The 15785-nt window shown below is 41.7% G+C and overlaps 1 protein-coding gene across 1 annotated transcript in view; it reads right to left on the bottom strand.

The window, feature by feature from the left end:
• GRIK2 (glutamate ionotropic receptor kainate type subunit 2) overlaps window positions 1-15785 on the bottom strand; it is a 687728-nt gene that overhangs the window by 145091 nt on the left and 526852 nt on the right. Inside the window, exon 14 of the mRNA XM_014611075.3 lies at window positions 13669-13886. Within this exon, the coding sequence (XP_014466561.1) occupies window positions 13669-13886 (218 nt within the window). The remainder of the gene's footprint in view (window positions 1-13668; window positions 13887-15785) is intronic.

Below are 15785 nucleotides of genomic sequence, written 5' to 3'. Positions count from 1 at the left end.
CCTGGGTATATGGTACAGATAAGATTTGATGTTTAACTTGCACGGAAAGGAATGTATAATGATCATAGATTGTTGTGTGTGGTTTGAGAGATATAACAATTTGAGATATTAATTTCTTACACCCTGTGGGTCTGTCCAATTAAAGTTAAGAAATTAAAAGCTAGGTGATGTACTTTGAATGCTTTTTTTTAATTATTGTATAGACTGGTTAAAGTAATTTGACAGATTTGCTTATAATCAGGTTCATTATGTTTTATGGTGCCAGATATCACTAGATAATGTATTAGAAAATGAGTTCCTATTAATACAGAAAATAAGTTTGAAAATTAACACAAATGCAAGGTCTGAATTGGTATTTTTTTTCTGTGTTTATTGACATTCTCATGTAGCTCAATTCTGGAAAGCATTTAAGCCTACTAAAGCCAGGTTGAACCATAGGTACTGAATTTTGGCAAAATTATAGTTTACTGCGGAGGGCAGTCTGAAATTCCTTCCCTCCTGAATATTTTGGGATACAGAGAAAACAGATGGTACCTAAGCTGTGGAAAACATTGATGCAATATTGATTCATTCCCAAAACAGAGGAGATTTTTCCTAAGGTCAGCTTCTCTTTTTTTTTTCTTTACTACTTCCCCTTAAAATAACTAGTAGTTATACTTTATCATAAGTACTTTATTTATATCACAAGTACTTTTATTATATATCGTAAGTACTTTAATATTGTAATTACCGTGGGTCATGAAGTCTGTACTGAAAAGCTATATCTACTTCTTTGAATAGGCATTCAAATGCAAGTTTGTAAGAGTTGTTGTTGGAGACAGGAGAAGATGAGGAATATAAACTAAAGGTTTTATGTCCCAAGACTGACTTGGAATGGCTTTCTATTAAATAAGTGGTACTGCATGTTGGATACATTATTATTGTCCTTACAAGTATAAAATGTATTGGGTTGACTTAACAAGATATGTCTGAAAAAAGAGGAAGCTAACAGATCTCATGACAGCCCACAGTGTAAAGATTATATAGGAAATAGTGGACCCTTGGAAAGTGCTGGATGAACCCCTGCTATGCTCTAGCTATTTTCAGTTGTTCTAACAATCACGAATGGCAACAGGTAGATAAATGTATGTTTTAATTTTTGGCAGAGACGAGATGCCTCCCACAGCCCCCCCCAAAAAAGGTTAGACAACAAGATGGCACAAAGTTGTCTTAGTTCCTGCTTTTCCTGTTCCTGGAAAAATAACGAGGCCCTTCATATAAATTAGATCTTCTTTCTGACACCAGATTAAGAAGGAAAAATTACCTCAAAGAATGTTCCTCAAAGGCTCGTTTATGTATGGTTCTGTTGCTAGCAGGTTTTGCTACAACGGACATTGTTATAACAGACAAGGATAATAAAAAGATCATTATCAACATAAGCATCACCTTTGAGAACCAGTGGCAGGCTTTCATCAAAGCCAAGGGAGCAAAACTTATCCAAGCTCCCTGAGGGAGAAGGGGGTATGATGTGACAGTGCAGGTGTTGATTGTTGGTATATTATAAGTATTAGACACATGGGACTCAAGCAATGAGAGCCTCATGAAGCCTGCAGGTTGCCCTGCTGCTACTCAAAATTGATGAGACACCTCATGGTATCTGACACCATGTGGTGGTCAAGGGACATCTATATTGAATACCTGACTGACCATCTCCAGTACAGAGAAAGCCAGATTAAATTACCTGCCAGAAGTTAGAGCTGGGGGATGGACTGAACCCCGCATACCATAGACTTGCAAAGACTGCTAAGGCCTTTCAGTGTTCCCTACCAGCAATTGTATATTGCATGCTAAGCCACTAACTAAGAATGATTTACACTTGAACATCTTGGTATGAATACAGTTACCATCCCTGGGGTCCTGTCTCTCATCTTCCCATAGCATCAAGTTGAAATTTTCTAACCACTTTACCTAGGGCTAATGTAGGCTGCCTGACTAACTGCATGCCTCAAATTGTGTCAACATACACCAACTATGTGTCTATGCAGCTATAATATGAAGTCCTCTATTGTCTTTCTAGAGTTCTATGAAGCCATGTGATAACTAAAATTTTATCATCTTGTATCACCTACCATCTCTTTACCCTCACTGGCTCTGCTGATCCTTTTAGAGAGGTAATTTTCCCAGGTATGAGTTGTTTCCTACACAGACTGTGCATCACACATTTATTTCACTGTATCTATGTAGTAAGATGGACCTGCAACATAATAAATATGTTGTGTGTCCTCTCTCTCATACCGCATCCATCCAGGGTTATCTTAGAGCAGGATCCACCATTTTTACAGTGTTCTGTGCGCCCTGACTGTCTCTTTGGTTATAGCTGTAGACCACTTTCTGCACACTTATCGTAGAATAAGTGTAAATTCTGTACCTGGCCTCAGTGACTGACAGGAAGCTAAGAATTAGGAAAGAGTGGATTGCTGGCACTTTGCTGTCAAACCCTAAGCAGTAATATATTCCAGAAGGAACAGTATGAGATGCAGGAGTGAAGGGGTAAAAAAGAAAATCAAGAAGACAAGGGACAGAGAAGAGAAGAGAAGAGAAGAGAAGAGAAGAGAAGAGAAGAGAAGAGAAGAGAGATCATTTTGGGAAAAGGCTTTTTTGAGAGAAAGAAGAGAGGATTAGATAAACAGAGAAAATGATAGAGAAAAAAAGATGTAGAGAAACTGGAACTAGAAAAAGGGAAAGGAGGGAGAAAAGGGAAAGGAACCCATAGAAGCAAATAGAAGAAGGATGATCTTTCAAGTAATATTCAGTTTCGGAGTCAGGATTCCCAAACTAGGTCCCTGTCTGCCCTGATTGGCTGTGTGACCTTGAGAAAGACTCATCTTCTCCTGGTTCCTACATTCCCTATCCATGAAATGAAGCTATAAATTAAACCTATTTCCTAGAAGATAGACACAAACAAACAATCAAACAAAAACCATAGCTACATAAGTGCATGAACAGGTATCTTTGCTTTAGATTAGTGATTCTCAGCTAGGGTGATGTGGCACCCTGGGTTGCTGTGTGACCTTTCAGGAGTGCCATACCACCCACACTCCTAGGGTCAAGCTAGCCCACCTCACCTGTTTCCAAAACGATGCAGAACAGAACTGGACCTTGAAATGGCTTTGGACAGTAGGCCTGTGTGAATAGGGAAGAATTCGATTTGGATTCAGCTGATTCAGAGGACAGTGATTCGATTTGGAGATTCGGATCACTGTCCTGAATCAATTTGGCCTAATCAGCTTTGGAAGATTTGTCACTAATTCAGAGATATTTGGTGATTCAGACTGGCTGGGGAGAGGCAGGAATAGCCAGGTGGCTGGAGGTTCTCCTGCGGCTCCTCCAGCTGGCTGCAGGTGCTCCTGCGGCTCCTCCCTGCCTGACCCCATTACTCACACAACCCCGTACTCACCAGCTATGGATGCAGTGACTGGGGCCTCTGGATGCTCATGGCAGAGCCCCCCATGCAGTGCGGGGCATCGGGGGGTAGCGGGGATCGCCCCCCTCCCACTCTGCACCCGCACAGCAGCTGCCCCATGACACAAGTGCAACATGGCTTGGCAGGGCTTTGCACACTGCCTGGGAGCTGGGGCCACTCAAGCTGAGTGCTGCTGGCTCTGGCTGACACATGGAGCTGCCCCAGGTCCCAGACAGCGCACGGCACCCTGCCTAGCCGCATGGCACCCGCACAATGTGACAGCTGCCACGTGAGTGCCAAGTGGAGGGGGCGATCCCCACAGCCCCCCCACTGTGCTGCACTGTGGGGGGGGGGGCTCTGCCATGAGCACTCAGAGACACCAGTTGCTGCTGCCAGAGTTGGTGAGTAGGATGCTTTATTTTTAATTGCCAGGAGGAACGCTGGGCCGGGCAAGGGATGGGACTGGGCAGCGCAGCCATGGGGGCTTGTCCTGCAGTTCCTCTGGCTGTGCCTGCCTCTGCCCCAGCAGAGAAAGCTGCAGGGACCATGCCCTGCTGCTGCTTGCCCATCTGGCATGGGGTGGGGAAGGGTATGATGCAGGTGCAGCTCACTCTGGGTGGCAGCAGGGCATAGCCCCCACTTCCAGCACTGCTGCACCTTCATCAGCGCTAGGAGCAGGGCTCTGCCCTGCCACCGCTTGCCAGCCAGGGCAGGGGGGTTCAGGATGCAGGTGTGGCAGCACTGGCAACAGGGGCTCCGCCCTGCTGCCATCTGCCCCCTTTGGCCTGCAGCGAGCTGCACCCACATCCCACTCCCCCCCCACCCTGGCTGGGTAAGCGACAGCAGGGCAGAGTCCCCACTCCCAGTGCTCCTGTGACCACATCCTGCACCCCCCTCTCCTCCTCTCCAAGTAATGTGCCCCCTGCCCTGGCTGGGCAGCTTGTCTCACCCCCAGCCCCAATCCCTCCTTCCCCTATGCCCCTTCCCTCCCCCCTCCCCCAACCCCAATAGACTTACTAGCTGGAAGCAGCTGTCAGCTGCCTGTTCAGTCTATGGTCAAATCTCCGAATGGGCCAAATCTTTTTCAAACCTTTTTCTGAACCAATTTGGATGCCTTGAATCAATTCTAAGCTTTTACTTGGTTGCCTGATTTGATTCAGATTCAGAGATTTGGTCCCTGAATCAACCCAAATCTCCTCCAAATCGAATCAGCTATTGAAGCTTCACACAGCCCTATTGGACAGGATCCAGCGTTCTTTGGAACCCAAGGAAGGTATCCACCTCTCATTTTTATAATATGCTATAATGAAGGCTGACAGTAAGAGTGAGGCAGGAGCTTGGGTAGAGGGGAGAAGGGGCAGTCTTTCTCTTCCAGTCCCCGTGGCAGGTAGGAGATCCCAGGAGGTCCCACTTCAGGAGGCTTTTCCAGAAGGGAATCTGTCACTAGGGCCCAGAGCAAGCTGGCTGGAGCTGCTACCAGGCTGTGCTTCCCTGCACTGCACCACACCAGCCAGCAGGACCCTTCCCATGGCAGAGAACCAGAAGCCCTACAAAGGCATCTCCATTCAGCAGAGAGAGACTCCTCTCACCCTATTTTATAGGGGTGCCCCATCATTTTTATTTTCCTCTTCACCCTTCCTCTCCCCTCCCTTTTTAGGCAGTATGCTAAAAACAATAAGTTATCCCCAAGCTAGGACACTTATGGTTCGATTATAAATCTTACAGGTGATATTTTGCACAAAGTCCTTGCTCATAGAAGGTATTTTATTTTGTATTTAAAAATTCCAATTTCTAGACCTCACACTTAACCTCCTAAGTGCCATTAGATACCTTAAGAGCTTTAGAGGGAGAGGGGATCTCTGTGGCTTATGATTAGTCCAGGGATAAATACATTCAAGATTTGGGGTATTCAGATCCTGTTTTGACAGGAACCATAACAACATGGCAGTGATTCCCAACTGGGGCACTGCCAGGATCAGTTGTAGCATTAATCATATTCTGGTTATTCATATTTGTGTTTTCCAGTTTGTTTAAAAATTGTTTCCAGTCATGTTATTTTTTTACCTATTGTAATGAATTAAGAAAAGTTATAGTACCTTGAGTCTAAAAAAGGTTGAGAACCAGTGCCCTAGCTAATGGCATGTGGTGGGGAGGGGGATTTTTACAAAATTTAAGCTTTCATTTAAAAGAAAAGAACTAGCTTTCTGAATGCAAATATAATCTTGCAGTTGTCAACTACCTGCAAAGTGTATGTACTGTAGTGTGCTTTACTGACAATGATGAGAGAAAGCTGTAGCACTTACAGCTTGGTCAAACAGCAGCAGAGTGAAATAAACACAACTCTGGTCAGTTTTACAGCTGTTATTCACAAAAAGAGCTGGTTTGATTTTCTCACACATTTTTTCATGAAAAACATGTAAGCAAAACCCAAATATTTCACAGAACAAAACTGATTTTAACAAAGTTTTCAAGGGTAGATTTTCTAATCTTACAAGGGGCATAAACTCAAATGAAAAACCCCTTAACTTCTCTGATCCAGAAACAAGGACTAGAACACAATGCAAAAAGGTTTTTTATTTTATTTCCACATAGAATGAAAATTAATTGTAAAACCTTGAATTGCCATTCTTCTACCATCTATATTCAGGACTCAGTGGGCGCGTGTACACAAGATGCTACAGTGATGTAGCTTATGGCGATGTAGCATTGGTGGGCATGAACTGTAATGCTGACACTATTGCGGAGTAGCAATGAGCTACCATGCAGTAGCTTGTTGCTACTGCACAGTAGAGGCAGAAACAACTTGTATGCCACCGGGATTGCGCAGAAATGTCGGGACTGCTGAAGCAAGTACTAAGTGACTGCACAGTAACAACTGCACATTCAGGGGCATGTGCAGACATGCTCAGTGAGAAGTTATGAAATAGTTAAGAATCGTGTAATTTTCAGTATGCTACTGTTTGGGAAAGCTCTGAGCAGCAGCAGAACAGGCTTCCTGTGTTATTCACAGAGAAGGAAAGCTAAAAAGCAGAAGCTGGGGAATAGTGTAGACCCACTCACCTTGAGGTACTGTATAGACTTTTGAGACTTAATCCCTTAGCTGCCTTAGAGTAAACAAGGGAAGAAAAAGGAAGTTTCTTCTTTGCAAGTGCTAGAGGGAGATGTAAAATCAGATTTGTCAGACAGAGGTTGATAGGGAGACTTAGAAGAGACCCCTGGGACATATGCTGGTACAAATCCTAGCATACTTCTGGATTTTAGCTGGATCCCAGCATCTGGATTTTAGCTGGTGAAGTCCTCCCTTCCCCATTCTCAAAGTGTTTAACTCTTTCTAGGTTTAGGTATAAAATCCTTCAGTTAGTGTGTATGGTCCTGATTTTTCAAGAAATAATGTGGGTCTGTTAGCTCCTCCTCAGTGCTGACTAACTTCCAAAGATATTCAAGGGAAGATTTTAGTGAGCATCTGTATCAGGGGCGGGCAATTATTTTGGGCAGAGGGTCACTTACTGAGTTTCAGCAAGCCATCGAGGGCCGCATGACAGGCAGCCCAGGGCAGATGAATATCAATTTTCTAAATTTTTTAGGGGCACCAAGAGCCAGATAGAATGGCCTGGCAGGCCACATCCAGCCCCCAGGCCACATTTTGCCCACCCCTGATCTATATAGATCATTCATTCAGAAATTAATGTGAATCTAAAGGACAGCTACTGTGCCTCACTATGATTGGAACTAATAACTATTACCAAGATTTCATATTTTCATTTAACATTGAGAAACCATCTGGAGCTTTTATATTATATTGTAACATAATGCCACTGTTTTGCTCAGATGCTTTATTTTGCTATAATGACAGAAACACATATGCACAGGGGACCAGATTACATGCTCAATCATTTTGTGCAATCCTACTGAAATTGTTTTATATCTAAAACTAGAAGGGAACACTATCCTCTGCTCTGACCTCCTGAGTAATAGAAGCCAAATATCTTCACCTTCATAGTTTCATAGTAGCTAGGGTCAGGAGGGACCTGAACAGATCATCTAGCCTGACCCCTTGCCACAGACAGGAATGAATGCTGGGTTCACAAGACCCCAGACAGGTGATTGTCCAACCTCCTCTTGAATATGCCCAAGGTAGGGGCGAGGACCACTTCCCTGGGAAGTTGGTTCCAGATTTTGGCCACCCTAACTGTAAAATATTGCCTTCTAATTACCTTGTAATCTCTGCATCTGTCCCATAACCACTATTTGAGCTATCCCTATACTATATCCAACCTTGAGTTAAGTAGCAAGCATTGTAATATCCAGTTGTTCCCTAGGTAAACTCTTCCAATGGCTAATTACCTTCACTGTTAAAATATGCATCGCATTTCTAGACAGAATTTGTCTAGCTTCATCTTTAAACTACTGGATCTCATTATAACGTTTCTACTAAATTAAATTGATATCAAGTGTCAGAAATCTAGATTTTGATTTAGACAGTTATAGGCCATTATCAGGCCCCCTAACTTTCTTTAAATAAATTAACTAGATAGATCTTCTTTAGTCTCTAGATATATTAGAAACTTCTGCTTATTCTTTTACCTTTGATTCAAAAGCTAAAATGTGTTAAAGTCTTTTTTGAAAGTTGGTCACTGGAACTGGACACACTATTCCATTAACTGCCTCACTTATGGAAAATAGAAAATAGAAAGGTTTTACCATTACCACCCTGCTTCTAAATATCTTCCAGATTATCCAGTTAAGTATTTAATAGTTATTGTTTTACTATTGATGGAATAAAGTTTTTTATCAATATAAAAAACGAATATGCCGTTCTGTTTCTTTCCAGATACATTGGGAAAAAAAGGTTAATTCTGTTTTTCCTTATAATCCTAGTCTAATAGAACATCTATACAATTATTGGGATTTTGCTAGGTCCTGATATGCTAAAGAGATGCCATTTTTATTATATTTACTTGTACTGGTAAAAGGCCACAGAGTTTTGTACTGGTTCTTTTAGCTTCCTTGTGCAATTGCCTGTTTCCTACCTCTCAAACAGCACTCATTGCTATCAGCTATGCCTTTTACCTGCTCCTTTAACCAGGGTGGTTTTTAACCAAGGTATTTTATCCTAATTGCAGAACATGGGGGAACTTCATAATGTAGCGTAGTTGTTAATATCCCCAATGACATAATTCACAATGTATTTAAATAGTTTCCCTTTCCTGTTTCCTGTTCCCAGTTTTATTTATGGTTGTTTTTACTTTAACAAAATGGTTCTCTTAAAACTATTTATATATCCACTTGTAAATACATCTGTATCGATATAGCTTTACAAAAACTGTAAACTATATTTTAAATATATATATATATATATATGTGTGTATATATATATATATATATTACTGGTTAGGATTATATTATGGCTGGCTGGTGTGTGTTTGGGGGGAGGAGGGGGTGTGGCCAAATAGCAGCGAGGTGGGAGGGGCCACTTTTTCCCCAGCACACAAGGAAGCATGCAGCAGCGAGGGGAGAGGGGCTGCTTTTCCGCTATCACCAGCAGCCATTAACGTGCATTAAAAAAATTAAAGCAAAATCAAATTAACAGTGAAATCGCGGGTGTTAATCAAAATTAATTGACAGCCCTAATAGTTTGTGACATCTTACATTCATGCCTTCCTTCTGACCATTATTCTTTCTGTAATGCTATAATGTAACAATACAGAGGTATTGTACAGATTGTACAGATGTAGCAATACAACAAGCCTGGGGTGGAACCTTTTTAAGTTACATGGTTTTCTGCAAGCAGCATAGTTTAGATCAGTAGTAAACACAACACACATTCACCCTGTGCTGGAAGGGGTAAATCTTAGATTGGATTCTGCCATCTTTAAACCAATCTATGTGTGCTGAACTTGTGTTCTGTTATGGGTATAGACCAGTTTCTGATCACTTATTCCAGGAAAAGCATAATGTCTGTACCTTGCCAGAGTGTAGTACCATTGCTGCATAAAGATATACTATGCTGCATGCTCTTTCAGACTTTCTAGGCCTTCTAGGGTACCTATGCAAGTGGGGGGAGGGCAGAGGACATTTGAATTAGAATGGCTCTGAGGAGCGTATATTCAGTGTCCTGCATTTCAAAATGTGGGGGGGGGGGGGGGGGAGGGTGGTTAACTAAGGCTTGTTCAATGAGCTTTAGTTAAAGTACCTCTGCCACCATTTTAAAATGTAGAACAACGAATACACAAGATGCTGCAGCACACTGGAGTGTTCTAATTAGGATGTTCCAGCAGACTCAATTAATGGAGCCTGCTCCACCATGTTCTAATCAGAACACATCGGAACACATTATAGGCACCCCTAGTTTCCAGTAACCTATTGTATGAATCCCTAAACTGCTTTTATGCCTTCCCTTGCACCAGGTGTAAAATGCTACTATCTCATTTCATACCAATTTAAACCAAAAACCCACGATTACAAAAAATTAGGAAGAAGCTGACTGCTGATCGTGAGCATCAGAGTTTCTACTTGAGTGTATATACTACTTTGTAACTTCTTTACTCTTGCCAAAGTAAGGGAAATAATGTACAAGAATCATTATTCTAGTACATTTCAAACTTCTATGGCACTAAATTATAACAAGGAGCTAAAACACACTAGCTCCAATAAACTGGCAATCACTACAACAACAGGCAGAATATGTCCTTAAGTTAACCAACTGAATGTACACTTTGTACTGACTTCCCTTTATATCATTACGGAAATGGAAGCTTCCAAAATGTACTAAAGCAATACAGAATTGTGTGATCTGATCTGATGTTCTGTTTCTGTTGTGTACCAGTTTAATAAATACATTTTGAAGCATTCACATGCAGGAAATACAGCCAATGCTTTAGTGTTTGCCAATGTTCTTCTAGCTTTTGAGGTAATGCAGAACAAAGAAATAAAGGAAAGTACAGAAAAAATAGAAACCAAATAGGAGATGCATAGAAAAGAACAATGCATAGAAAGGTGGGGGACAGGCACGGAAGGGGAAGTGTTTATAAAAGAGAGGTAATCAGAGTAATGTATATTTGGGGAAATATGTAGGGAAGACACAGAGAGAGACAAATCAAGGAGAGAGAGAGGAACAGAGCCTGGAGTGAAAAGGAAAAAGAAAGAGCAATAGAAAGAACTAAAACAAGAAATAAAGAAAAAAGTTAAGGACAGACAGAGAAAAGTGCTGCTGGCAACTGGACAGAAAGTAAAAAATTCCTCCTAATATTTTAGAGTTTAGCCTTCCAATCTGAAAGAGTACAAGATCAAAGTCTTCTGCCAGACAAAAATGAAATTAAAGCCCTGTAGTGTTTCCTTGTAACTCAATAAATACTTGGTGGCATCTCTTTATGTCCTTTGATTTTAATCATTTTTGTTCTTTTAAAAGTCTAACTCTTTAAACTTTTCTGAAGATATTTTTTCCTGCTGAATTTTGTCACATATTTCTTGTCATCAAGTTTGCTGTAATTGATTAGTAGGGATCCGGGTTTTATGTTCACTGCAGTAAAACATGGATTTCCCCACTTTAAGGAGAAAAATATGGATCTTCTCATTTTAAGAAGAAAAACCTGGATTTTTTCCTTTAAAAGAGAAAAATGTGGGAAATGGTGTGTTTCCCCTTGCAGGCTGGCAGTGTTCCAGCCTGCAAGGGGCTGGGGGGAGTGGGAAGAGGGCAGTTAGGCAGGGGGTGACATGTGCCTGTGCTCATGAAAGCAGCTCCCTCAGGTAAGTCTGTTGGGGGCGGGGGGGAGGGCAGTGGAGTGGGGATTGAGGGCCTCATAGTGAGGGAGGGAGTTGTGCAGGGTTGGGTCTGCTGCCCAGCCCAGGTGATGCATGGGTTTGGGGCCCCAGGCCATGCACAGCTATAGAGTCCGGGTGGGGAGCGGGATGGAACTGCAGGCAGCTCATCGGGGGGGGGGGGGGGGAGGCAGGGCTGGATCCCCACCACTGTGCACACTCCTGGGTGGCACATGAGGGGCACGTGCCACCCAGATTTGTGAGTAGGAGTAGGGCTGCCTGCTGTGGGCTTGGGCTCCCTTCCCTGCTGTCTTTCCCCTGGGGCCTCCATGGCCTGGCAGGTGGGATCTGGCATGGCAGTGCAGAACAGGGCCAGGCAGGAAAACTTGATGCCATTCCTGTGGGCCCTGTGCTGCCATAGCAAGGTGCCCCCTGCCCGCTCGGGAGCAGCAAGGGCAGCAGCATGGAGAGCAGCTCGCCATGGTGGTGCAGAGCTTGCAGTAGTGGTGCTGAGCCATGCTCTGCCCTGCTGTGTCAGGTCCCACCCACTGGGCCATGGAGGCCCTGGGAGGAGGGCAGCAGGGTGAGGAACCCCAAGCCCAAAGTCTGCACCCACCTTCTGCACAAATCTGGGAGGCATGTGCCCCCCATTCCCCACCCTAGCAGTGTGCACAACAGCGGGGTGCCACCCCCCTGCCCAAGCCCACAGTGGGCAGTTCATACCCGCCCCCCCCACCCAAGGGTTTTAATCCGGTTGTGTTGCCTCTGGGTGGCGGGGAGCTGGGTTCCACTCTGCTCCATCACAGCAGCTGCTGCCTCCCGCAAGCAGCAGTTGGGGCTTGGGCACTACTGCAGGTAGTAGAGGTCTGTGGACCCAGGTCTCTGGCCCTGTAGCCCTGACAGCTTGGGGCCCCCTCTGGTAGAGCTGGAGGGAAGGGGGCAGTGGGTGGGGATTGAGGGGCACCAGCAGGAGGTGGGGGGTGCTGTGAATGGAGACTGAGGAGCATCACCAGGGCCAGGGGGCTGTGGCTGAGGAGTGACAAGCACCAAAATATATAGGTATTTAGAATGTATTTTATTATAATGATTGAGGCACTGGTAGGCTTCCAAATGGCTTTAAAATTGTAAATATATCAATAAAACATTGTGTTCAACTGATACCTGCATATACAGTAGTATTTCATTTTAATCATGGAAAAATGTGGATTTGGGGGGTTTTAAAAAGAGAAGTTGCAAATTTTTCTCACAGAAATTGCCATTTTAAAACAGAGAAAACCAGGATCCCTGTTGATTAGTCACTTCCATCAATTTCTTCAGCACTTTTTCAAAGAGATATTTTGAAGGAAACATCCTGAACCTTCCTAATATACTAAGATAAGGGCCTTGCAAAGTCCTCAGTTACTAAAGATTATTTTATTTTATATTATATTATTTTGTTTTCTTTTAATTTATTTTTCCTAAGCAGAAGGTGATTATTAAAGAGTATTCCAAAACTTAAACATGCTACATACACTGGTAACACCACTGCTATCATTATATTAGATAATGATTACTTTGTTCTTGCAGATGAACAAGTGGTGAATTTTATGATCTGAGCATATGGAGAGAGAAGTGCAAGGATGGCTTTAATTCATCCTTGTGTTCCACTGTCTCTGGGGCAGCTCAAGCCTATTTGGGTCTTACTGTAAAAGAAACCTAAGGACTAGCTTGCAACAGTTTCTGCAGGGAAATTAGGACTCTGCAGTATGGTACGTTCCAGCCAGGCCTTGACTACAACCCCACACTAGGGGGATGTTAGGATCCTTTATCAAAACCTAGGGGCCAGACTGACTTTTGACCAAGAGTACACACTTTATATTAATTTGTGCCAACCTAGGTATTTGAAGGAACTATAGAAACAGTGTTTTCTTCTCTCTGTAATAAATAATGTAGCATATGCTTTATTTCATTTAAAAAGAAACATTGTGTTGTAAACTGAATTGCCCTACTCACTAGGTGGAAATAGGGAAGAGATTTAATGAGTCTTAGCTGATTTTTATTAACTTAAAATACAATTCAAACAGACATTCTCAAAAATGAACAGTCCACAAGGTATGCTCAGCCCAGCTGTTCCAGTGCCCAAAGAGGTGATATATAAGGAGAGGAACAGAGACTCTTAATTAAGTGTAACATCATTGTTCTAACCCTATAAGCCATACACTGACAAAATTCACTCTCACACTCAGTGATGGGAAATTTGCCTGAACAAGGAATTCAGGTTTCTCAATATATTGCATTCAAGTCCATTCAACTCTCTGGTTGAAAATGATTAGTGAAGTTTTATTTGCTATGAGAAATTTTATACGCATTGTTTCTCTTGCTTTTTCCAAAAGCCACACTGGAATTAGATCACATACTCAACAACTACTCAACGGGGTTAATTCCTATTCATGCTAAAATTCTCTTTCAATTAGAAAATAAGAGCTTACCTTGAAAAATGTCATTGTTGCTCCATCTTCAACTGCTCCATACTCTATTTTAGTCTGCTTGGCTAAATCATCAGCAGAATCGATAGGGGATTCCATGCGCTCCACTGTCAGAAAGGCGGCTAGGTTAGCAGTGTACGAGGAAATGATGATAAGTGTGAAAAACCACCAAATGCCTCCCACTATCCTGGTGGAGAGGGCTTTGGGCATGAGCTCAGAACCTAACAGAAATTAGGGGAGAAAGGTGAAACCAGTGCACAGAAAACAATTAACAAGAGTTCAACACTTTTTGTCACAGTGGTAGAATGAAAATCACTGTGCAAAAAAAGCTTTAAGCTATAGGTTTACATATTGCTTGTACCAAACACACACAACTCAAATGGCACACATAAATTGATTACACTTACAAAAACAGAGTTTTTGGGGTAGTGGGAATCAAAGTATAGTAATGGGAGACTCCAAGTACAGATAATGATCTAATCTATTTTTATCTTTTTTTCCTAATTGTGTTGTGATAGAAGAAAGTGAGGAAAAAAAGCTGTTGCTTAAACCTACTTTTTTTTCTCTCAGAAAAAGGCTTATAGTAAATGCTCACAGCTGGGTTAAGCCTCTAAATTAATATTAACACTTCAGTCTTTCTACAGTGCTTTATCTTCACAGCACTTAGGAAAGATTCATTAAGGAGTTCATAAAAAATACTTTTTTTTTGGTCAAAGAAAAATAAGCTCTCATTGAAAGAAGCAAATACAAAGAAAAGCATTTCATACCCCAGCGTACAAAAGGATCCTTGACTTCTGCCATGTCTATTGTTATAAAGGGTCATTTAGCAATTTCACAGTAAAAAAAAAAAAGCATCTCCCATCTCTATAATTAGCCCCACAGTTTCAGTTAAACATGGGTGGTTGTGCCACCCATTGAATTTGATAGAGCAGCAATGACAATATTAGGCTGTTATGTGTAAACTAGATAAAGATAGATTATAATGCATTGCTGGAGTTGCCTGCTCATGGCACAAAAACAAAGGGGCTATAGACATTATGTAGCAATTTGCATAATTATTAACACTAATTTAATGTCTAATGAGACAAATTGTAGCACATGACCTTCTCTGGTGTTTAATTATTGAAAACAAGGAAATTCAACTTAATTTACATCAAAAATATCATCATAAAAAAGCTTGTATGGATTTTTTTCCATAGCATTATAATTTAATAGAAAGAAATTGCTTAATCATTTTAAAGAAAATAATTCCAAGTTTTGTCACAAAGGATATATATAAAATCTTTGAAAAAGATTATGCAAAAATGATATATTTAAAAAAAATTTGAGTATCTATATATCATTGTACCAGTTGTATTTAGTTATTTTTAGTCAATTATTTTTTTAACTACTTGGGTAAAATGGAATGAAGGCAAGATGGACTATTTTATTCCCAATAAACTATGATGTATTTATTATATTAAATAAGGAATTGTCCAGTGAGGTAACACATTTCCAGAATAATTGAGGTTATGCCAAAATTTCAACATCAATACCAAAAAGGAAATTAAAGAAAAAAAAAAGATAAAAGAAGTGGTATCATAACTGGACTATTTGATTCAAAACAGTCCATCTTACCCTGCAGTTCATCTTACCCTTGCTGTTTCAAACAAAAAAAGTTGACAGACTTGGACATGACAGCCAACTCCAGCGCCAGACTCTGCCTAGAACTCTGCAAGGAAAAAAGTAGAAAAGTACCTTTCTGATGTGGTTGCTCCTAGTCCCTGTCAGTCAGACACTTAGACACCATAACACTAACATATTTCCCAATAAGCTCAACAGCTTCATTTTGTTTTTAAAATTAAAAGTCAACACCAATAACATCAAACAAGACTGGGAAGAAAAGAACAGTGGAAATATTTGCCATAGTTACCCCAATTACCACAAGTTCATATCTTACCCAAGAACTTAAACAGAGTGCCACCTAGGCCTGTGAAACAGAGCCTGGTTAGGGGCTGACTGTCATGTACCCAAGGTAACGTCATGTCCAGCACTATATCCCACAGTTTCCTGGGAGCGGGGGTGCAAGAAATGTATGAGTTCCCTCTATCATGTATCCTCCAGCAAATATATTGTAAAGA

Source organism: Alligator mississippiensis, chromosome 1 (assembly GCF_030867095.1).
Source record: "Alligator mississippiensis isolate rAllMis1 chromosome 1, rAllMis1, whole genome shotgun sequence".
Lineage (NCBI taxonomy): Eukaryota > Metazoa > Chordata > Crocodylia > Alligatoridae > Alligator > Alligator mississippiensis.
Note: the sequence above shows the minus strand (reverse complement) of the source record. Positions and strands in the feature narration are given on the sequence as shown.